A 25324-nucleotide genomic window follows, 5' to 3' on the forward strand; every position below is an offset into this window, starting at 1 on the left:
ATCATTGTAGGTATACAGAGGGGTTGGAGAAACAGGGCTGGGAAAGAGGAAGACAGAAGAACGAACAAACTGATGTCAAAGTGAGAGCAAGAAAGAACAGGAGGACCAGCTGGGAAGCAGCCCAACAGAAAGGAAAGCCACAGCAGAAAAGGAGTATCGTTCCATTTGAAAAGCTCAGACGTCCAGAAATGCTATTAGAGGGGTAATTCTTAGCAATGACATTACAGAGCCACTCTTCCTGGCTTTGCCAAATATAATTATCAGGTCCTTCTGACATTCCCAGGAGGCAGAGCCATTCCTTTCCCCGGTCCAGAACAAGTGCTGATGGGATTGATCTGACACCGCGGAGGCTGCTGACAACTCAAATGCACTCTCTCACCATGCCACCATGCCACCATGCCACCTCTCTTCCTGTTCTCTTCTTAAAAAAAAAAAAGCCAATGCATTTTAAGATTCTGCCTGCCTGAAAAATTCCTAAAGTATGTATTGTTGATGCATAATAGGGTAGAATTCGATGTTTGATTTTTGTAAAGAGGCTGCAACTGGCATACACAGGGATCAACAGCCCCTCAGCCAGTGCTCCTTTATACAACACGGGACTTTTTATTTTTTTATTTTTATTTTCTTTATTGATTTTTGAGAGAGGGAAAGATAGAAACATCAATGAAAGAACGTCGATTGGCTGCCTCCTGCATGCCCCACACTGGGGATTTGACCCACAACCTGGGCATGTGTCCTGACTGGGAATTGAACCAGCAACCTCTTGGTTCATGGGTCACTGCTCAACCACTGAGCCACACCGGCCGGGCATCACGGAACATTTTTTTTAATAAATGAAATTTGTGGATGCCAACTGTCTAGCAAATAACTGAAGTTCAAGGTAAAGAAATAATCTTTTCTGATCTTTCCAGAACAAAGTCATTGTAGGAGATGGTGACTGATGCACCACCAGCTGCGATGGAGGTGACGATGGCAGAGGCAGCACCTAATGAGTGGGGCGACAGGACCCAGCAGGGAGGGGCTGAAGTATCAGATGAGCAGGTGGAAAAGGCAGAAGTCAGAGCAAAGAGGTTACAGCCAAAGAGATGAGAGGAGGTGCCGGTGTTTGAAGCTGAGTGGAAAGCAATGCACTAGTTTGTGTGTAGGTCTCCCTTAAGACAGGTCAGAGCCAGAAATGCATCCTTTCTTCCTTTCTTTTTTTATCCTCACCCAAGGACATTTTTCGATATTTTGTTCAGATAGAGTGGGAGGGGGAGAGAGAGAGAAACATCGACGTGATAAGGGACACATCAAGTGGTCGCCACCCACACGACCCAACCAGGGCCCAGGGCGGGGGACAAAAAGCAACTGAGATTTGCGCCCTTGGCGGGAACCGAACTCGGGTCTCTCCAGACTGCAGGCCGACGCTCTAACTGCTGAGCCAAACCGGCCAGGGCTCTTCCTTTATTTCAAGAGGCAGCATCTTTCTCTCAGGCACTTAGCTTTAAACTTTACCCCCTCCTCTCCAACAGAAGCAATCAACTGTCAAGGCTGATTCCCCTTCTGCAGTGCCCTTCACATTGGTCTCCCTTGTTTTCACTACAGCCTCCTCTGGGTCCTCCTATCCATCTCATCCTAACCAGGGCCTAACCTTCTTACCTCATCTCCTGGACCCCAGTCTCCTCTAAACTCAGTCTGTCTTCTAATCTTCCTCCTGGAGCACAGTTTTGATCACATTACTGCCCAATATGGAAATCCTCCATGTTCTCATTCTCTCCCAGTTATGTGTCTCATCATCTCGAATCTTCTATGGGACCTTGTATCTCGTGAAGTTCCTCTCCTTTCCAAATCTCCACCTGCCAAAATGCCAACTCTAAAGAGTTAGCTCAATGCCACTTCTTCCCGGAGGCCTTCCTTCAAGTTTCTTAGCTCCTTGCTCTGAGCTACAAATGCACTTGAAGACATGCACTGATCAAGTACCTGACAGTTGTGGACAAGCCTTCCCTCTCCTCCTGGGCTGTGTCCATGCCTTGGCAGGGCAGAGGATGGTGAAGTGTGTCAACACTTATCTGTCAACTTTCTAGAACACCTGCCAAGAAATGGTTATTGCATTTCCATCTCAGGTTAGTAACTGTTTAAAAGTGAAATGAATGGGAATGGAACTGTTCTTGAATAGAAACACTACAAGTACCCTGTAACATGATCTGGCTCTCAGGATATACCAAATCCATGATGTAGCTCAAGGGATGGGGCAGGGGCAGGCAGGTGGGACTACTTTTTTTTTTTTTTTGAGTCAAGAGATCTGGGACTGAGGTTCTGCTTTGCCATTTAACTAGCTAAACTAGCTATGGGCCTGGTGCCAGGTGGTTCTTCTCTGAGCATGATTTCCTCATTTCTGCATGACCTCACAGGATGAAGGATCAAATGAGACACATTTGTGAACTCTACTCCAGTGGTTCTCAATCCCAATTATGTATCATAATCCCCTAAAAAGCTGCCAAAAACTATAGCGGACCAGGCCCCAGCCCAGGTCAACTGAATCAGAATCCTCTGCTAGCAGGACCCAGTGGGATTAATTATTTATAAAATACTGTTTCTAATGCATAGCTAAGGTTAGAAACTACTGTTAGAAACTCATAAATATCACTAACGGTAGAACAAGGTGCTTTAGGCTGCTGGCTTAATTATCCTTGATTTGTTCAGCTAGGAATTAGTTTGATGCTTTTATAGTTCCATTACGTGTGTGAGCATTTTTCATGTTCTACATTGTTGTTTGTGTGCTTAAGTGGTCAATTCTGAGCTAATAATACCCTGCACACTGCTGTACACAAAAATGTACCTAACCGCCTTCTTTTCGAGAATAAGTCAAAACATCTCAGGGTCCTCTAAGACCTTGCTGCCCAGAAGTGTGGTGACCAGACAAGCAGAACTGGAATAACCTGGGTGCTTGTAAGAAATGCAAATTCTCAGGTCCAGCCCCAGAATCTGCATACTAACAAAATTTCCAGATGGATTCATAAGTGAAACAAAGACAAATTTTTCTCAGACCACACCTGTGTTCCTGAGGGAGTGGGTGGGCATGGAAAGTCAAGTTCTGTCTCCCATAAAACATTCAAGTTTGTGACTTTATCCAGGTATTTGTTCACTAAAAGGTCCATTTGGTAACTACTAAGTTAAAAACACAGATTCTTACAAAAGGATCCTTACTTTCTAGTCTAGTCTTCACAGGGTTCCTTTAAATAACAGTTCATCTAAGAGAGTTGAAATATGATAATGTACAAAATAAATCGATTCCCACTTGTTTTATGCAGTGCATAAAAAGAGTATATATGTACCTTACTGAACTTACAGTCCCTAAGACCCAAATTCCAAAATTATGAAGGAGGGAAGCTTAGCTAATGCAGTGAACTACTGACCCATTTCCTTGGACAATTATGATGTTAGTAGTATCCACCCAAGACTATGCAGACCACACTATAGTCAAGGAGTTGTAGCAAATTCTTTTTTTTTTTATCCTCACCCGAGGATATTTTTCGATATTTTGTTCAGATAGAGTGGGAGGGAGAGAGAGAGAGAGAAACATCGACGTGAAAGCGACACATCGAGTGGTTGCCACCCACACGACCCAACCAGGGCCGGGGACAAACTGCAACCAAGGTACGTGCCCTTAGCGGGAACCGAACCCGGTCTCTCCGGACCGCAGGCCGACACTTTAACCGCTGAGCCAAACCGGCCAGGGCTGTTGTAGCAAATTCTGAAATTATCTGGACCAACTCCCTTGTTTTATGGAGAGGAAAGACCACTGCTAAGGATTAAAAGGCGCTACCCAAGATCACAGAGCACTCGAGGCAGAACCAAGCTCCGAATTCAGACCTGACTCCTAGTGCTGCACTCCCTACATAGCTTCTGCCTACCTATTCCTCCTTCCCCACCACATGGCCTTGAAATTCCTTTCTCAGACATTGCTGGCCTTGGCACTTAAAGCCTGTCACTTTGCTCCTGCCAGCTACTGCTGTGCCCAACTCCCAGGGCTGTGTTAGGCTACAGGAGAAGCCATATCACAGATAAACAAAATTATCCACTTATCAATCCATATTTCCAAATACGCTGGTAATGGATTCTTTAAAAAGCCCAATGCTAACTGCGTAATGTAAACTACGCAGCATTACTATTAGCGAAGCACCAGGAGCATGGTGAGGGAAGGATCCCTAGGTGGCTAAAGATTAAAACCAAGGGCAACTGCTAACTCAGTACAAAGCAGGGAGGAAACTACAGAGGGAAGGCCAAAACTGGAGCACAGTGGGGGAGGCAGCACCTTTAAAGAACATACACAGTGTGACTATAAAATTGCACGTCATTTCTTTTAATGAAACAAACATGACAGAATGTAGAAATCTAAATGAACATTTCTCCCTCAAAGTAGCTACATCCTTCGTTCCAACAGCGCTCCCTTTGTTGGAGATATTATTTGAACTCTTCTTTGGGGAAAGACCTTAGAAGGTGGTGTAGGAGCCACACCAGAAATATCTTTTCACAGGTTTGGCTGTGTAAAACCAGAACATCCACACTCAGAGGGCATCACTGAAAAAATGGACAAGGTGCTGCAGGTCTCATGGAGGTCCCCTAAGGACCTCTAGCGAGTGTTGGACGACAGCTTCCCTGGAGAAATGCGAGCCTCCCAGGACAGCCATGTTCATGGGAGGGCATTCATTTGGACAGAAAAGTTCTGCTGTCTATTTAAAAACAAAAAAATCAGCCACACTCCTTTACAGTCACACTTGCAATGGATTAAAAAAAAATTCAACACTCACACATGATTCTTGTATGAATTCTAATTAGAAGACGTTACATTCAGAATGATAGCACACATAGTGATAATTTTCAGAAGACTATAATAGCTTCTTTGCCACGTAAGGGGTAGTACAGAGGGTGCTGCTGTTTGCCTGAACGTATTCTTAAACAAGTGACTGCTACCACTCTAAGTTTCCTAGTTGAAGCTGTTACCGGTTACCCACCACAAGTTCACGGTCCAGACTTTCTTGGCCAACACAAATCAACCACAAGCGAGCCACCCTCACCGTCTTAGGGTGAATTGGGAAAGGGCCGGTTAAATGAGGAAACAGGCCACTCCTTGGTAAAAGTTTGTAGTTTTCTTTCCCAATACATCTTCTTTTTATTGAGAACTTCCATTTTTATCCTGTGTTCCTCCTCTGCCATCTCACACTCGCGCTCTATCTGCTGGATTTTGGCCACATGCACCTCATTCATCTGTATCAGCTGCAGCTGTAAGACGGACATTTGTTCATGGTGTTCTTCCTCACGCATCTTTTTTAAAGCACCTTCCTGAGAGGTTTTGCTCCTGTAGTTTTTATTGGCTGTTATTCTGACAGCTGAACACGAGGGTTCAGGTTGAGAGGTCCCCTCACATACTGGAAAATGTATGAACTCTTTCTCATCATCGCACAGTTCTCTATTTGAAACAGCAAATGATTCTGAAAAACAGTAGCAGAAAACATACGTTCAAAGATTTTACAGTCAGAGAGTAAACCATCCTATGTCAAAGACAGGGTCCCCCATTACAGATGGATCTGAAGTAGCATCTGCTTTGGCCTTCATATCCAGGTACCTTTGCCACACCTGACTTTTTAAAAACCCATAAATCCAAAGCCCTTTTCCCTTGAGAAGGAATGATACAGTGTTTCATCAAGTCATTGCTAGAACTGTGGACTATGGGAACAGCGTCCAGAGACTGCTTATCAAGAATCGGTGACTTTGTTACATTGATACAAGTTCTAAACTGAAGTGTGCAGAGTTCCAAAAGAGATGACCACAGCACCAGGCCAACAGTGGGTTTTTACATTACGTTCTCCATCAGTCTGATCTCCCTTGCTCACTTTCTCATTCTGCCACAAACACAAGCTCCACATCCATGGGGTGCCCCGCTCCGTTTCCTGGTCACTACCCTTCTCCTCGATAGTTATCTCATAAACGTTCCTCCTTGAAAAATGAGCCTACACTCCCTGATTTAACTTCCTCAGCAAGCCATTTCTCTTCAATCCCCTACAGCCGGCAGTGCCACCTGGGGGTAAATATGCACATCCAAAGACATTTTTCAATGTCCCTCTTAGGTCACCTCTCTGTAGCACTTGACAATACTTTTTGAATTTTCTTTTCTTCTAGTGCCTTTTCCTAAATTTTCTGCGGCTTCCTCTCCAATTGCTTCTTCTCCAGTCTCCTTTCAGGACTCAGACTCTTGCTCCACCTTTAATACTCCCCTGAGGTTCTTCTCTTTGGCTGTTTTCAATCTGTCCTAAGTAACCCTCATAATCTGGTTCTAACCTTCCTTTATCTTTCTCGCCTTTGTCTTCAAAATACCCTGTGCACCCTTCAATTACCACAAACTACTCCCATTCTTAAAGGCCATGTTTTGTTTCTTTTTAGAATTCTAACTCACTGTCCCTTCAGCCTGAAGTTGGGCTTACTATCTGTCCCCGCAAGTCACTCACACTCACTCCAACCTCCCCCCTAATCCCTTCTCACTCAGGATCCATGCCGCTGCTCTGGAAACCTCAGCTCTGTCCTTCTTCCATACGCCCTCTTCTGTTACAGCACTAGCACAGACAGGGCGGGCAAACGCAGGTTTACGGTGGTTCATATGGAAAATATAATAATAAAGAATAAAGACTAAGAATAAACTCTGTTTCATGTACTCACAACTGCAAACCTACTTCTGTCCCACACTATCTATACTAGTATTATTTTGGGACCGTGCCTTATTCATTTCCGTTTCTTTTATCCTTGGGACCAATGACTTTGCCTGGTACACAGTGGACATCTGGTAAATATTTATTGTCTGAAGCCTTGAACAAAAGGGGGAAAGAGCATATGATACAAATAATGCCATTGCCTGCCTGGTGTGGCTCAGTGGTTGACCATCGACCCATGCACCAAGAGGTCACTGGTTTGATTCCCGGTCAGGGCACATGCCCAGGTTGTGGGCCTGATCCCCAATGGGGGGAATGCAGGAGGTGGACAATCAATGTTCTCTCTCATTGATGTTTTTATCTCTCTCCCCTCTCCCTTCTTCTCTTTCTAAAATCAATAAAGAAAAAACCCGAAATGATGCCATTTTGGGTGGTGCCACGTTTACACCACTGTTTTCATAGGGCAGTGACATGACTATCAGTGAGGGAGTTTCAATGAGGAAATTACTAATTCCACTAACCCATGGAGTCTCCTAGCTGTGATTCCAAGGCTTTCTTGGGAAGCTTTACACTCCTAATAATGAGAATCGTCTCCCTGGAGTAAAATATTATCAATTTATTCACAAGAGTTGATTACATTATATGTCCACTCCATTATTCCAGAAAACAGGATGCTGGGCATGTTAATGGCTACTGGAGGAAACCTAACTCATAATACTCTGTTAATAAAATGAAAATGGCTACTGTTTAAGGTTATTTCACTCCAAGGTAACAAGCATAACTAGTCCCTAACCACGAATAAAGAAAAAGTAAAGCCCTTGCTGGTTTGGCTCAGCGGTTAGTGCGTCGGCCTGTGGTCCAGAGAGACCCAGGTTCGGTTCCCGCTAAGGGCACGTACCTCAGTTGCAGTTTGTCCCCGGCCCTGGTTGGTCGTGTGGATGAAAACCACTCGATATATCCCTTTCACGACAATGTTTCTCTCTCTCCCTCCCCCTCTATCTGAACAAAAAATGGAAAAATGTCCTTGGGTGAGGATAAAAAAAAAAAAAAAAGAAAGAAAAAGTAAAAATTTTACTTTTGAAAGAGAAGGTTGAACAGAGTACTTCTGTGTCATCAGAGACAATAAAAATGTCTCACTGGGAATCTTTCTCAACCAACGCCAGTGGCTCTGGCCTCTACTAGATGTCCCTCCTTCATGCACTGCCTCCTGAGCCTACGTCTGGCACAGCACTTGTTAAAGCTGGTGATTTAACTGCCTCCCCTTCAGGTCTTTGAATACTTTGAAGACAGTGACTAGCTTTGATTCATCCTCAAAGAAGCCAGCACAGGGCCTGGTACACTGCTGGGCCTGTGCGAAACGTGAGGGTGATGACCTGGCTGCAGTAGGTCACATTCCTCCCAACACAGCACAGCTAGGCGGAAAGCGCAGTGTTCCAAGTGGACAGCCGGGGCTCAGGGCAAAGCGATGGAAATGCTTAACACTAAGATAGGGTTCCTCAGATGTGAGCATCAGCTGTAAAGAGGATTATCTCATCTGTTTCCTTTCTAGTCTTAGATCTGAAAGTGCCTTCTTTGAAGACTGGACACAGATCTTTGTTGGTACCTTTAGCCTCTTTCCTCTTTTATTTCATTAGAAGATACTCCTGAGTTCATGCCCTCACACTTGCTCCTCAATCCCAATATCTAAATCAGTGGTGGGGAACATCCGACTTGCGGGCCTTATATGGATAAAGCCCTCGAAATAAATTCCAGCGAACATCACACACCTCACCAAAGTAGCCTGACCAAATATAGCAGGCTAATTTTTAAGTTGATAATTTTGTATGGCCCACAAATAATGTTATAAATATCCAAATGGTCACTGGGAGCAAAAAGGTTCCCCACCCCTGATACATGCTCATTTCCATCTCAACAATTCCAGGTTATAGGGACCTGATGATGAAGAAGAAGATGATGAAGATGATGATGACAATGACGACAGCAGCTATTATTTTCTGGGGTGCTAACCAGGCACTAGACTAGTGCTTCACAGGCACTGCCTCATTTAACCCTTACAACAACCCTCTGAAGAGATATTATAATAGAAAACCAAACACAACATCCAAAGCCATTTAGCTAGTTGAAAGAACCAGGATTCCAATCCAGGTCTTTATCATTTCAAAACCCAAGCTTAACTATTACAACACCTAGCCTCTCAATATTTCATTTGCTCAGCTGATTACTTATGTATCTCAAAATGCAGCCTCCAAGTTGTATCCACTAATAAGACTATCTATTATTAATATAGATGTATATTCCAAATTTTGATCTCCAAATTTCTCTCTAGAGCTATGAACATGAAGATAGTATGTTCATGTCTGGGAGCACAGAAATGACTGTACCTTGAAACAATTCTTTTTTAGTTTAAATATGTGCTAACATACATATTTTAAAGAAAAATAAAAGCCAGGCCTCTTGAGAAGACTCTAGCAGAAGCTGGGGCTTAAAACTAGAGAAGCCCAATGAGATAGTTAATTAACTTTCACACAAATATTAGCTCCAATGAATGGAAGCTAGTGTTCATATGGGAAGAATCTTCTCTTAATTGGAAAAAGACTACCCTGGGAATGACAACCTGCTGCAAACACACACAATGTAATCTCTCTCCCAGGTAAAACAAAGCCCCCCGAAGCAGAAAACAACTCAATCTTGTGAAAAATGGATATGAAGGAAGGCCCAAGGGCTTTCTGGGACGGGAGAACACAGTCAAGGGAGTGTTCTTTCAGTTGGGCAATCCGAGTAACTTAAATATCAGCAGGGAAAACCTACTATGGCAGTAAAAGAATGGGAAGGAAACTGTGTTCAGGCCAAACCCCAGCTCTTCTCAACAGAACAAAGGAAATAGAACTGACTGGGAGAATGAATGAATAAAGTAGATGCACAATGTAGAATATTATGCATCAACTAAAAGAAACAAAATAGATTTACACACTGTAATGGGAATAGATCCTTAAAACATTATTCTAAGTAAAAAAAAAAAGGTAAGAAAAGGATATCTATAGCACAATTTTTATTCTACTTAAATTAAAAATATATGCACACAAAACAACAATGTATACTTTCAAGAACATGTACGAGAATACACAACCACATTAGAATGATTACAGGAAGGGAGAAGAGAAAGTGCAAAATGGTGATAAAAAAAAAAAAAGGGAATAAAGCCCTGGCCAATTTGGCTCAGCGGTTAGAGCGTCGGCACGTGGACTGGAGAGTCCCAGGTTCGGTTCCCGCTAAGGGCACGTACCTTGGTTACAGTTTATCCCTGGCCCCAGTTGAGGTCGTGTGGGTGGCAGACACTCGATGTATCTCTCTCACATCAAAGTTTCTCTCTCTCTCTTCCTCCCTCTCTCCCTCCCTCTTTATCTGAAGATAAATGCAAAAATGTCCTTGGGTGAGGATTAAAAAAAAAAGGAAATAAATATATCAGTAACTAAAAGGGGTGATGCTAGTGTGACATGACTGGCAATATAACCCACTCCTCTGTACTTGAGTTCTCACCCCAAAAGAATAGAGTTGGATTAAATAGTGATAGTAGTGGAATTTATTAAGGAATGTTTGTGTTATTTAATTATAGCTTTGAGTACCCATATTTGCATTATTCAAATAAAGCTTTATAGTAAATAGCAGCATATGAAATTAAATATAAGTTCTCTTAAGATATCTGAATGCTACCTGAAAGCTTAGTTTGCTTAAATATATTTGACATTAGTCATCCTACCCACCTGACCACTTCCAGCAAGTTTTGTGGTGTCCTTTAGTTTGTTCTACAAATATGTTCCCTAAAGATAATCTCACTTATCTTAATATTGAAAAGTGTCAAAGCCAAATTATCACATATCATAAATCTGCAGAATATGAAGTGTTTTAATATATTTAAGGGGGAAATATGGGTGTTTTGTTGTTGTTTTTTTATAAATACACTCCTAAGTATTAAACTTACATCTTAAAACTACTATGTTCAAATACAGATGTACATTTCAAGAAAGTTGTTGGCAAAGCTGATCGTACCCCTGGTACAGTGATCAAGATGACAAAAGTGAAATCACTCACACACACTCAAATTGTTGGAGAGAGGCCTCTAGTGGAGTACTGCAAGGCTCCATCCTGGTTAACAATTCCAACAATCTCTGAGTACTTAATTCTGCAACAGGTACTCTGCAAGGTGAGAGAACAGTGCCGTCCTATAGAAACCTAATACAAGCTACATGTGTGATTTTGAATTTTCGTATGCCACATTAAAGAAATAAAAAGAGGTGAAACTAATTGTAGTAAAATATTTTTAAATCTTATATTTGTAAAATATTATCTCAACATGTAATTGATACAAAACTTATTAGTAAGAGATTTTACATTCTTTTTTTGGTACTAAGTCTTCAAGATATAGTATGTATATTTATAGCATGTCTCAATTCAGTCTACCCCCATTTCAGGGACTTTCTAGCCTGATCTGGTTTGTAGTTACTGTATTAGACAGCACAGTGCTAGAGATACTAACTAAAGTAACACACACACACACACACACACACACACAGACTCCATGTGTCAAAATACACTTGATGTAATGAAAGCCATAACTCTACTGCATATTTTCAACCTTTCCCCCACTAGGACCCAGAAGGAATGATTGACAATTCCAGCTTTCTTTTTACTTCCTAAAAATAAATTAAATATAAAATGAGCCCTGGCCAGTTTGACTCAGTGGTTAGAGCATTGGTCTGTGGACCAAAGGGTCTCGGGTTCAATTCCAGTCAAGAGCATGTACCTGGGTTGCAGATTCGATCCCTGGCCCCAGTTGGGGTTGAGTGAGAGGCAACCAGTCAATGTGTCTCTCTCACATCGAGGTCTCTCTCTCTCTCTCTCTCTCCCTCCCTCCCTCTCTCTCTAAAAATCAATGGAAAAATATCCTCAGGTGAGGATTAACAAAAATACATACATACAAAATGAGTTGGGTAGCCTCAAAGCTGTTTCAATGTATAGAAAGTGCTCCAGCACCTTAGCTACTTGTGTTAACAGATTACTTTGGACACACTCCCTAACAATGCACCATGGTTCTCCATCACCCTCCAGATTTGGCCTGGAGACACGAACAGGTAGCATTTGGCTATGCTTTAATAATCACTAGCAAAAAGAGAAGTCTCATGTGTCATATATGTACAAACATCAAATTTAATATCAATCTCCTTTACAAGTTAGTGTCTAGCAAATGTCACTACAGGAAGAACACTGAGAATCCATATTTATTCCTTCTTGCTGGAAATTTATAAATTGTGTTTATGAATGCATGAATTATATCACTTCCTCCAAAAAGAAAGAGAAAAACCCTTATGGGATGAACTTTCTAGATCCTACCCTAGAATCTGAAAATGAGGAAATGAGACTGTTCTCTTAGAATAACCCTATGAAATCAATACGCAATCATACAGATCAAAGATTTGCAAAGTGAACTAACAGCAGTCCATACCAGCACCTTCCTGAGCAACATCTATCTCCCAGGGAACATAAGCAAGTTGAAAAGCAGCCCTGCTGATTCCCCTCCCTCCCATTCATTTCACATTCCATTCATTTCACTGCCTCACAGGAAATGAATGGATCCAAGGCCAGCAAGATGGAAAGTAGCTGGCTGAAGTTACAAACATCTCCAAAACAAGGACACTGTCTATTAGTAGTAGGCCCCATCCCCACAAAAGCTACAATGAGAAGGGGCAAGAAAGAGAGCTGACACTGTTTGCTGGAAGGTACTATGCTTGGGACTCTAGAATCAAAATTCAGACATGGGGCTCCTACACTGGAAAATAATGCATGATGTTCAACATTAACCATTATGGTTGCCCAACTGGCTCCCTGGACTTAACCTTGGTCAAATGATCAGCAAGAAAACTTTTGATTATAATTTAGATTCCCAGGATAAGCTGCTTACAGAGGGAAAAAAATGTACTAATCAAAACGTATATTCAGTTCACTTGGTTATTATCTTTTTCACTCTACACAGATAACCTTCTGTGACATTTAATTAACCAGTCCCTCAGAGCTCAATCTACTCTGGGGATGCTAGTAAGTGAATTTCTCAGCCTGCAAGCCACAAATCAGATTTTCCTATTGCTAGGTCCTTAGAGCACCTTATGAGCAGCCTTCTGGCCTTCCCAGGAATTGTTAGGTGTATCTTCTGCAAACTACAATGAGTCTTTCTATAAACTGGCCCTCTTTCTTAAAAGAAGCAGGACAGGCCCTGGCCGGAGTGGCTCAGTGGTTAAAAGAAGCAGGAATTATTGGCAATTTATCTATATGCATTCTTTCACCCTCCTCTTGCCTAGAGACATTTCAACAGCCCCTTAATTCCAACCTTTTAAAGCTGACATAGTATCATTACTTCCTTGATTAAGATAGTCTTTTCCTTCCCTAAGAATTCTATATAACACATTTTTCTCTTTTCAGTGAAAGTTAATTAAAACTAAAAAAAAAATTTTTCCCAGAATTTCTCAAGTTTCCTGGAGTGCCACAAACCAAAACTGTAGCTCACAGATGACAGTGGGTGGAAATGCTGGTTTTTAATCTGGGTGTTTGCTCTGTTAGTCTCACAGCTTTTCTTAAGTCTGAAATAGTTCAGTTTTTTATGTGGCCTTTGGCATGACTTAATGCAGTGTGCTGCACATTATAGGTCCTCAAAAAACACTTTTTTGAAGGGGGAAAAAAAAGATTGAATGAAATAAATCCTCAAACAAATCCACTTCAATATATTTGAGATAGGTTAAGTAACTAAGGTATAAGCAACTAAGGTACTTCATTATTGAAAACTATATTCATGTAGCCCCTCAGTTCTCCTTATTCTTCAGTAATAATAGAGAGAAAGAGATAACACAAGGATATAAACAAGTGTTTTTGTCTTTATGTACTAGGTGACCTGAATGTCCTACGTAAACCAGAGGCTTTGAATTGGGAAACTCAAGTCTGAGATGAGAGATTCTTTCTTATCAAGTCCCTTCGAATTAAGGATTTCGAAATTCAAACATGGAACAGGTGCCCAGTGAGAACATGCAAGCCGGGCTCCGACGCCCATACCTTGGGCTGCGGCCTCAGGGTGGTACTCGGGCTCCTCCTCGGGAGGGCTCTGCAGGAAGTAGAGCTGCTCGGGCAGCATGCCGGCGAGCTTCTCCTTCCCCAGCACGTGGGTGCTCAGAAGCGGGCTGACACTCCGTTTCACTTTCTCTCTCCTCTCATGGGCCATAATTTTTTTGGTCCGGGCCTTGATGTTCTCCCAGCACTTCTTCAGCTGTTTGAAGTCCCGCAGCGACACGCTCGGCTGAGAGTTGTACTCGTGGGCGAGCGCCTGCCAGGTGCGCTGCTTGAGGGCAATAGTCCGCGCATCGCTCTTCTTACATTCCAGCACATACTTGTACTTCTCGACTAAAGCAAGCAAGATGCTCTTTTCCAATTCTGAGAAGTATTTGGCAGGTTTTATAATTTCGTTGTTTTGCATTTTCCACTCTGTTTCTCCTGGCCGTTAGTTATCCTGTAAAAGTAAATTGGAAACAAGCATTAGGAACTCCAGGAACAAAAATGTCAGCAAATCACTTCGACTTATTCCCTGACTTGATTCCCTTGTCTGAAACAGCAGCGTGTTCTTTTCTGTTATTGTTGACTTGTGGTAGTGTCAGGAGAACATTCAGATTACTAGGAATGGGCTTTTACTTCCTAGATGTTTGAGTAGGTCCCGGCCATTCTGAGAATATCGGCAGAAAAAGAACAGTTGAACATCTTTGGTGGAACTTCAATGTGGAACTCTAATTTGTTAATTTATTAATTTCTGCTTCATGTTAGGAAACTGATTTTCCCCAAATTCAGAATGTTAGGCAGCTTTTACACTAAACAGCTTTCCCAAAATTTTGTCACACTGAAGACCGAGAAGCCACAGTATAACCAAATATAACAGACAATATAAACACTGTTGAGATTTCAAAATCAACCAAAACACCTGACATTTCCATCACTATGCCTGTGACCTTGGATACGTCCATGCTCCTAGAGGAAGCTCTTCAGTTTCTTCATCTTTAAAATGAGTGCTTGGAGTCTTTGATCCTTAAGGTCTAAATGCCACTTTTAAGTGTACAATCCGCCCGGCTGGTGTGACTCAGTGGTTGAGGATCGACTCATGCACCAAGCGGTTGCCAGTTCGATTCCCAGTCAGGGCACATGCCCAGGTTGTGGGCCAAATCACCAGTGAGGGGCATGCAGGAGACAGCCAATCGATGTTCTCTCTCACCAATGTTTCCATCTCTCTCTGCCTCTCCCTTCCTTTCTCTCTAAAATCAATAAAGAAAAAAAACATTAAAAAAAAAAAAGTCGCCCTGGCCGGTTTGGCTCAGCAGTTAGAACCTCGGCCTGCAATCCAGAGAGACCCGGGTTCAATTCCCACTAAGGGCACGTACCTCAGTTGCGGTTTGTCCCCGGCCCTGGTTGGGTTGTGCAGGTGGCAAACACTCGATGTGTCCCTTTTGATGTGTCCCTTTCTCGTCGATGTTTCTCTCTCTTCTCTCCCTCCCACTCTATCTGAACAAAATATCAAAAAATGTCCTTGGGTGAGGATTAAAAAAAAAAAGTGTACAATCCGCCCTGGCCAGTTTGCTCAGTGGTTAGAGTGTCAGCCCACAAACCAGAGAGTCACAGGTTCGGTTCTAGTCGAGGGCATGTACTTCAGTTGCGGTTCAGCACCTAGCCCTGGTTGAGCTCATGCAGGAGACAACCAATCACGGTGTCTCTCCCACATCGGTGTTTCTCTCTCTCTCTCTCCCTCCTTCACATTCTATCTGAAGATAAATGGAGAAATAACCTTGGGTGAGGATTTAAAAAAATAAAAAATAAAAGTGTACAAACCTATGTAAATATATAATTTCAGAGCTGAAAGGGCCTGGGCATTTAGAGATTGATTCCAACACCTCTTTTTTCTGTCATTTCTTTCTGGACATTTCATACAAATGGAATCATATAATATGAGGTGTACTATGACTGGCTTCATTCACTTAGCACAGTGATTTTCAAGCTTTTTCATCTCATGGAACACATAAACTAATTACTAACATTCTGCGGCACACCAAAAAATGTTATATTTTTTGCTGATCTGGACAGCTAATGTTGTGTTGGCTGTTGTCACTTTTTTATTTGACAGTCTAAGGGAAAAGAGGTCAGTGATTCTGACTAAATAGTTAGACATTGCATGTTTTAAAAATTCTTGCAGCCCACCATTGTGCCTGCTGTGGCATAGTAGTTGAAAATTGCTGACAGCATCATGTACTCAAGGTATATCTACCCAGTATCATGTATTAATACTTCGTTACTTTTTGTTGCCAAATGATAATCCATTTTATGGATGTAGCACATTCCATTTATCCATTAATGAATTTTTATTAAGATATAATTGATATACAACATTATAACAGTTTCAGATGTACAACATAATGATTTGACATATATATATACATACATATGTATATATATAGCCAAATCACAATAACTCTAGTTAACATCCATCAAACTACATAGCAACAATTTTTTCTTGTAATGAGAACTTTTAAGATCTATTCTCTTAGCAACTTTCAAATAACCAATACATTACTAACTACAGTCACCATGCTGTACATTACATGCCTAGGACTTAACTATTTTATTACCAGAAGTTTGTGCTTTTTGACCATCTTCACCCATTTTGCCCACACTCCACCTCCTGTCTCTGGCAACCACCAATCTGTTCTCTGTATCTATGAATTTGTGTGTGTGTGTGTGTGTGTAATATTCCACATATAGCCCAGACGGTGTAGCTCAGTGATTGAGCATCAACCCACGCACCAAGAGGTTGCCAGTTCAATTTATGGTCAGGGCACATGCCCAGGTTGTGGGCCCAATCCCCAGTGGGGGGCATGCAGGAGGCAGCCAACCATGTTTTCCCTCATCGATGTTATCTCTCTCTCCCTCTCCCTTTCTCTCTCTCTAAAAATCAATAAAGAAAAAAAATTATAATAAATAAATAAAACTGACCAACCCATATCAAAAGACTTAGAAACTAACTTGAAAGGAGTTCCATTGGCCAAACACAGGACACCTGAACATCAACAATGGTGATGAGTTCAAGAGATACATTAACCCTGGCTGGTTTGGCTCAGCTGTTAGAGCACCCACCCATGGACGGAAGAGTCATGGGTTTGATTCCGGTCAAGGACACATACCTCAGTTGCGATTTGGTCCCCAGCCCTGGTTGGGATCGTGCATGAATGTGTCTTTCTCATATGGATATATTTCTCTCTCTTTCTCTCTCTCCTTCTCTTCCTTCCTCCCTCCCTCCCTCGCACTCTATCTGAAGATAAATAGAAAATACCCTTGGTTGAGGATTAAAAAACAAAAACAAAGATACATTAAATTATTCTCTGGATCTTTGTGCATGTTAGAAAAGTTCCATAATAAAAAGTTAGGTGGGGGGAGGGGGGAGGCTGTGGTCTTTAAATTTATGGTACACCTCAATTTAAAATCACACCTTTGGGTGAGAGTAGGGAGGAGGGAGTGGGGGGGGGAGAAGCATCTGTAATACATTCAACAATAAAGATAAGTTTTAAAAAAATAAAATAAAATCACACCTTTACAAGCAGCTATTCACATACTATGCCTGGGGAGGGGTTACTATTATGTCAATAGCTGAAATCTGTTAGACCTGAGGCTGGAGGGAACTAGGCCAGAGCAGAGAGCCTTGAGATTGAGACCAAGGAGTGTGGGCTTTACATGAGGGCAATGGAAGCTGACCAGGGTCTCCCACTCGGCACCAACTCCTCCCAGAAGTTAAGGGGAGGTGAAGTACTATTGGGATAAGTGTCTCCACATACCAGGTATCCTGTCTCACATTCATTGTAGGCAGATCCAGTATCAGAAATTGAGAGATTTAGATACATGTCAACTGTAGTTTGGCCCTCTGGTCTTGGGCAAAACTAAATGAATGAGCCCTGGCCGGTTTGGTTCAGCGGTTAGAGCGTCGGCCTGCGGTCCAGAGAGACCCGGGTTCGGTTCCCGCTAAGGGGCGCGTACCTCGGTTGCAGTTTGTCCCCGGCCCTGGTTGGTTGTGCGGGTGGCAGCCACTCGATGTGTTCCTTTCACATCGATGTTTCTCTCTCTCTCTCTGTTCCTCTCTCTCCCTCCCGCTCTGTCTGAACAAAAAATGAAAAAATGTCCTCGGGTGAGGATAAAAAAAAAGAAAAAAAAAAAAAAAAAAAAACTAAATGAATGAAAAATTATCTTTGGAGATGTGTCCCTGTATCCCTAAATTCCCAGGCCTTCAATCATATTGCTCTACTGTTTCTACAATGACCTAATCCAGGCCCCAAAGGAAGTATCCAAAAGATCCAAAATTAATTTTTTGCCTTCATCAATACTCCTGTTTCCTGTAAATCAGTGTTCCCCAAACTGAAATTTGTTAACACACATCCCCTACAATATTATCTCTTCTGTATTCTCTCTCTCCACCAAGATGTTTATGACTAACTTTACTTTCTATAGTTTTTATTATGAAATCAATAGGTATACTGAATATTCTTAAACTACCAGCTCCCAGAGCAGATTCTGATCTGATCCCTCATCCCAACTCCTCTGTCCCAGGACATGGCAATATGCCTACCTTTCCTCATGCCACCACTCTTTTTAAGGGTTGAGAATCTGGTTCACAAGTGAAAAAGGAACTGTTTCCTGTTTTGTTCTAGTATATGTAACGCCATTTTATATTTTTATAAGTACATAATATATATTTATAAATATTTATATTATATATAATTTTCTCTTTATTTCTTTCTTTCTTTTTTTTTTAATCCTCATCCGAGGACATTTTTCCATTTTTTGTACAGACAGAGTGGGAGGGAGAGAGAGGAAGAGAGAGAGAGGGAAACATCGATGTGAAAGGGACACATCGAGTGGTCGCCACCCACACGACCAACCAGGGCCGGGGACAAACTGCAACCGAGGTACATGCCCCTAGCGGGAACCGAACCCTGGTCTCTCCGGACCGCAGGTGGACGCTCTAACCGCTGAGCCAAACCGGCCAGGGCTATTACTTTTTTATTCTTGTTACCTGCTTCATTTTTTATTGTTGAAAGTATTAGATGTTCCTCCCTTTTTCCCCCATTGACCCCTTCTTCCCCACTCCCACCCCACATCTTTTTTTTTTTTTTCTTTATTGATTTTAGAGAGAGAGGAAAGGAGAGGGAGAGAAATAGAAACATAGCTGAGAGAGAACATTGACTGGCTGCTTCCTGCATGCCCTTCACTGGGAATTTGGCCCATAACCTGGGTATGTGCTCTGACCAGGAATCGAACCGGCGAACTCTTGGTGCTCAACCATTGAGCCACACTGGCCTGGCTCACCCCACATCTTTAATTATTTCTTCAAGATAAATTCCTAGAGGAGTAATGGTTGCCACAAAAGATGCAAACACTTAGGACTTTTGTTACATCACCATCTGTCCTCCAGAAATGGTGTACCAATTTACATTCCCACTAATAGCACATGAGCATGGCTGTTTCTACACTTCATTTACTCTTGCTGTTAACATTTGTAAAAAATCTGTGTCAACTGCGGAGGTGAAAATGCCACTTTGTTGTTTAGTGATACATGAATTCCAGCAAATAAGCCACACTGTGACTGAACCAAGTCCTGGTTATACTTGGAATTCAAACTACCTGCAATTTAATAATTCATCACAATGTGCGCAGTACCACTAGCTGCCACCAGGTGGTGGTGGGCTCACAGGGAGTCTAAATTCACAAAAGATCTTCCCCTAGGTGTGGCCAGTTGAGTCTCTAATAACTGCAATAATAATAGCAGATAACTTTTATTGAACCTTACACGGTAGGTTAGACCCTACACTAAGTGTCTAATATGCAGTATATCATTTAATCCTCCCCAAAACAGCTCCTGAGAGCATCATTTGTTACACTACAATATTTTCTGTTAAAAAAAAACTTTATTAAAGTAGCAGAAGAAATTATACAACTGTTCTCAAAAGCAAATACTCAGAATTACCAACACCTGGGGACCATTAATAGCCTATTAACTAAACTGTTATTTAATCACTAGCTAAGTAAATCCAGAGTTACCAATTTACTTTGCTTAATTTTGTAGAACAGCGGGTGTCCCTGGGCCATGTGGTTGCACTATACAGGGCTATAAAGGGATTCTGGTACCTCAAAGGCTCCTATGGATTCCCAGCAACCTCAGAAGTAGGCTGTCTATCCCCATTAACCAATTATTATTCCTATTTGCCAGATCAGAAAAGTGACCCTCAGTGACTTGCCAGTGGTCACACAAATAGTAAGTGGAAGAACCAGGATTCCAACCCAGGTCTTCCTCCAATGCCCTTACTGCCCTCTGCTCTGCTTAGCGTTTTCCTTTCAGACCTAGTGACAGCCTCTAGTGCCTTTGCTCAAATTACATGTCAAATTACAGAGCAATCTAATTGTCATCAGGTAAAGGTCCCAGGGCAGAGCAGCTAAGGGGGAGCTGTGCCTGCTGCTGTCTGGCTCCATTTGGTGGCTCTTCCTCTCTCCTCCCCTCCCCATCAGCTCCTCCCTTTAAATCTCAAACCTAAGGCCCTTAGTGCCTCACTTCCCACCCTCACCCAGGCGTACCTCTCTCACTCCAACCTGAGCTCTGAAATAATTTCCGCTGTTGATCTGGTAAGAATGTATGTTTGAAAGTAACTGTAGAGATAATATGGAGCTTTAAAATGGTCCACCTCTCAAGGGAACGCTGACATTCTGCTTGATCACCTGATGGACAGTCCTAAGTAAACACACACTTCCCAAAGAGATCTCCAGGAGAAGTTAATAATAGAAAACTGAAGGCTAGAAAGCACATTCTAGCTTAAAACTACTCAGCAATGTCCGTAATTGGTTATAGATGACAATATAACAAGCCTTCCCTGCTGTATCAGCTTTTATGAGAGAGACTGGCCTTACCTGCCCCACAGCCCTGCTCAGTTCAGGTCATCTGTTCTGTCTGCAGTTCTGCTAGCCATTCCCACGCATGGCTGTAGTCCAACAAGCAGCTCAGTGACCCTCATACAGTGGGCCTTCGGCAAACTTTTAATGAATGACTACATTCTAATAGAGGCATAAAACAGCCTACTAGGCACAAAATGAGTACCGTGGATGATAAAACAGTACAGTAAAAACTGCATTAAAGTAAAACTGGTCAAATAAAATAGCAGAATCCAAATGCAATGGAAGCTCCCCCTTGGACTAGGCAAAGACCCATAGACAGGGCTAAATAATAGAGCACAATTCCAATACAATAAAAGAACAAAAAGTAAAAAATCAGCGCAATTCCCAAAACACTAACATTGACTAAACCACCAGAATATTGCAATAAGTACATTTAATATCCACCTAATACAAAAATCCATCAAACGTTTGTAAACCTCCCCCCCCCCAATTCAGATATTGAAGCCCTCACCCCCACCCATGGTGGCTGTATTTGGAGATTGGGCCTCTAAGGAAGTATTTAAGGTTAACTGAGGTCTTAAGGCTGGTTGGAGTTTAACGCTCTTGTAAGAAGAGACACCAGAGAGCTTGCTCTACCCCCTATCCTCCCAGGGCTCAGAAAGAGGCCATGTGAGCACCCAGAGAGATGGCAGCCACCTCCTAGCCAAGAGAAGAGGCCTCAGAATGACGTCTACCTTGTAGGCACCTTGATCAGGGAGTTTTTAGCCTCCAGAAATGTGAGGAATACATTTCTGTTGGTTAAGCCACCTAGTCTGTAGTATTTTGTTATGGCAGCCTGAGCTGACTAACACACCATCTAATGATATTTTAACCCATGAAGGGTCAATCTAAGTCTCAAAATTTGAGCAACGACTAGAGAAACTTGTGCAGATTTTACTTCTACTTCCCTTCCTGGAAAAGGGAGTCTTCTGAAGTCAACACTCAGAATGGGAACCAAGAATGATGTGTGGAAAGATGTCAGGACACTAATGAACTATTGCTATTAAAGTGAAGTGAGATGAACCAAAGAACTGGATACAGAAAACCTGGGCTCAAGTCCCGACTTCAGCACTCACCTAGCTGTGTTACTCTGGGCAAGTCAATTTCTCATCTGCAAAATGGAATGAATACCCCCTGCTCTGCCTTATTCCCTCTGCACAGATGTCCTGCAATGGAAGTAAAGAACAAGCAAAGACTAGAGCTTCAAAAAATTTAGTTCTTTCCACCCCTCCCATCCATATTAAACTGCCTACAGTTGGACAATTATCTTGAGTTTCATCGGAAGAGTAACTGCCTTCCTCTTCTCCTCACCAGAAGCAGCAGACACAGATGGGCATTGTTGTAGACAGGATGGGGTGTCAAAACACAAAATAACAAAATCCAAAAAACACTGGCAACACATACGCAGTAGAGTATTGGTTGTTTACCATGGTGATTGCATGGCTGACAGGGGCCGTGGCTGTCTGCTGCTGTCCAGCATCACGGGAGAGTAACATATCGCAGATCACTAGCTTGAGAAAAGATCAAAATTCAAAATCCCAAGTATGTTTTCTACCAAGTCAACATGGCTTTCACACCATCATAAAGTCAAAATTACCGTAAGTCGAGCCCTGGCTGGTTTAGCTCCAGCAGTTAGAGCGCTGGCCCGCGGACCAGAGAGACCCAGGTGCGGTTCCCACTAAGGGCACGCACCTAGGTTGCAATTTGTCCTCGGCCCCGGTTGGGGTTGTGTGGGTGGCAGCCAGTCGATGTGTCTCTCTTACATCAATGTTTCTCTCTCTCTCTTCTTCTCTCTCTTCCTCCCTCTCTCCCTCCCAATCTATCTGAAGATAAATGCAAAAAATGTCCTCGTGTGAGGGAAAAAAAACAAAACCATAAGTTGAACCATTATAAGCCGGGGACCATCTGTTTACTCAAATACTCATCGATTCTTTTATTTCATAGACACACAATTCAACAAGTATGTAATGAACTCCTGCCAGAGATTCAGGACCTTCCCAAAATATTTGGAAATACAGATACAAGCTGAACCCGATAGCCTGGAAGGTACGCTGGCATGCAGAAACCAATAACTAAAATGGCAGGTATGCTGAAATAGACATCATAATAGAGGACAAAGCAGAGGAGGAAAGAAGTTATTTGCATTCCTCATGAACAAGAGGACATTTGAGCTAGGTCTTGAAGAATTATAGGATATGGCCTGACCAGTGTGGCTCAGTGGAGTGATCGTCGTCCCATGGACTGAGAGGTCCCAGTTCGATTCCCAGTCAGGGCACATGCCCAGGTTGCAGACTCGATACCCAGGGGGTTGAAGCGGGGGGTGCAGGAGGCAGTCGATCAATCTCTCTCTCTCTAAAAAAAAAATCAATAAAAACATTTTTTTTTTTTAAATAATGTATATGAACAGAGAGAGTTGAAGGAGATCATCAAGATAAATAATTGATAAGAAAGGGCCTGGACTCTGAGTGGTGATGATGTTCGTGGAAAGGAGGAGGGGCACACCAGAGACTGTTTCAAAGCATGAAATGACCGGGACATGTGTGTCCACACCAGGGTGTGGGATCAAGCGAAAGCAGAGGCAAAGAGGACACACGAGGATGGACCGAGCACCTAATGTGCAAGCACCGGAGAGAGGACTGGACTGAGGATCTTAGTCCAGTGAAGACACAACACAGTGGACTGTGGATGGGCTGGTGAGAAGGCAGTGTGGTAAGCACAACGACAAAGGCGTGTCCAGGGACACTGCTCCAGGATTGGGGGGATCTAGAATAAGAGCCTTAATTCCTACCAGAATAGACTGGTATTAGAATTAGCACTAGCACAGAACAGGGCCTCAATCTGGGAAAAGACTGAAAGAAGGAAAAGTATACAAAACCAGCGGGTGAGCGGCAGGAAATGTGGCAACCATTCCCTGAGCGGAAGCCTGGCAACAGGTAATCAGTGATCAGTTTGCTCTAAAGAGGTGAAGGGCTATTTCCTATCCCGGTCTGCTGACTCTGACTCCTTACTCAGCATCCCCTCAAACAATCTTTTTGGGGAGCAACATAGATCCTAAGATGTTAAAACTAAAAAGGAACCTCAACCCAATCCTCTCACTTTACAGATGGGGAAACTAAGGCTCAGAGCAAAACAGGGGGCTTCCCAGGGCCCTCGTAACAAAGGAGGGCCTAAAAGTGAAACCTCATCCTTTATTTTAACCCCTGCCCCATATCTCCTCTTTGGAAGCCTCTCACTACCAAGATGCCCTTTTGCTAGGTACCCTCACGCCTTCCCCCACCATCCCATCCGAAAACTCAGAGGCACTGCTCTCAACTCCCAAAACTCATTTTGTGACATCAGGCAAATCCCCTGTCCTCCCTGTCAATGTCTCATCTGTAAATTGTAAAGTTAAAGGAAGTGTCCTCTGAAGTCCCATCCACGGCTGGCCGTCCATGTTAGCACTGCCGCAGCATCAGTCTTTCGGTCACCTAATTTCCACAGCTATGCCAAACACGCATAGATGGTATTTTCTCATTATTTTGATCCCAGTGGAGCTACTAGCCAAGGAAAATGAACACTGCAACAGAACAAAGTGATCTCAGCACTTCAGACGATTTAAGGCCCATGCCCCGGTTTACCTCTGCAGGGTAAGTAGTTCCAGGTGAAATGTCTAAAGCAAGCGATCAGATCTCCTGTTCACTACCGTCACCCCAGCTCCTTGAAGGGTGCCTGGTACACAGCAGGCACTCGGTAAATATCTGTGGAGTATACGTTAAAACTAACCTGCCTGCCATCTGCATTTTTGTTTTTTAATCCTCACCCAAGGACACTTTTGCATTCATCTTCGGATAGAGCGAGAGGGAGAGACGGAGGAAGAGAGAGAGAGAAACATCGATGTGAGAGAGACACATAGAGTGGTTGCCACCCACATGACCCCAACTGGGGCCGGGGACAAACTACAACTGAGGTACATGCCCTTAGAGGGAACCAAACCTGGGACTCTGGTCCGTAGGCTGATGTTCTAACCGCTGAGCCAAACCGGCCAGGGCCCATTTGCATTTTTTACTAGATGTTCTACTATCTTAAATTTCTCCTTTTATAAAGGAGTCATCATAACAAAAATCAATTCCTAACTTTTTGTAAATACTACTGTATTGTATGCCAAGTTTTCAAAAGCCCTACCACGACTCTAACGCCTTCATGATCTCATTGAGTCCTGAGGTAAGAGCAATCAGACATGACTGCACCTGTGCACACACCTGCCCATGCCTGCGCTCAGATGTTCAGACCTGGCTACCCAGGACGGTCACTCACCTGTGTCCTGTCTTCTCTCTTTCCTTCAGAGGGCTCTCCAGCCTGAAACCTCGCACAGAACTGACTTCCTCTAATGCGCTGCCTTCTCTTCCCCTTCACCACCCACTCCAGGCGGTCCTGCAACTTGGAAGTGTTTATTTTTACCATCTGTGTCTGAGTGTGACTGTGAGCAGAACCAGCCTGTGTTTAAGGCAAGAGCTCCCACCTCCGGTCCTTCCACCCCCACAGTTCCCTCTATAAGTCCAGATGCTGGTTCTTGAAAGTTCTGACCCTGCCCTTGCCCTCCCCAACAGCTCCATCCTAAA

At 42.9% G+C, this 25324-nt stretch overlaps 1 protein-coding gene across 1 annotated transcript; it reads right to left on the bottom strand.

Moving 5' to 3' along the window:
* Positions 1-4796: 4796 nt before the first annotated feature.
* MSANTD3 (Myb/SANT DNA binding domain containing 3) lies at positions 4797-21869 on the bottom strand. Its single transcript, XM_036261976.1, has 3 exons — positions 21803-21869; positions 13779-14229; positions 4797-5471 (listed from the first exon to the last, which is right to left on the bottom strand). Exons 2-3 carry the CDS (start codon positions 14194-14196, stop codon positions 5062-5064), a joined length of 828 nt encoding a protein of 275 aa, XP_036117869.1. The 5' UTR covers positions 14197-14229; positions 21803-21869; the 3' UTR covers positions 4797-5061.
* Positions 21870-25324: the final 3455 nt, after the last annotated feature.

Source organism: Molossus molossus, unplaced genomic scaffold (assembly GCF_014108415.1).
Source record: "Molossus molossus isolate mMolMol1 unplaced genomic scaffold, mMolMol1.p scaffold_m16_p_14, whole genome shotgun sequence".
NCBI lineage: Eukaryota > Metazoa > Chordata > Mammalia > Chiroptera > Molossidae > Molossus > Molossus molossus.

What these genes read in the sequence shown, in the direction of transcription:
- MSANTD3 (XM_036261976.1), bottom strand. Translation starts at nt 14,196, where the DNA reads ATGCAAAACAACGAAATTATAAAACCTGCCAAATACTTCTCAGAATTG. An exon ending in CCCTGAGGCCGCAGCCCAAG is followed by an intron (nt 5,472 to 13,778) that starts GTATGGGCGTCG and finishes ACTGTTTTTCAG; the next exon opens with AATCATTTGCTGTTTCAAAT.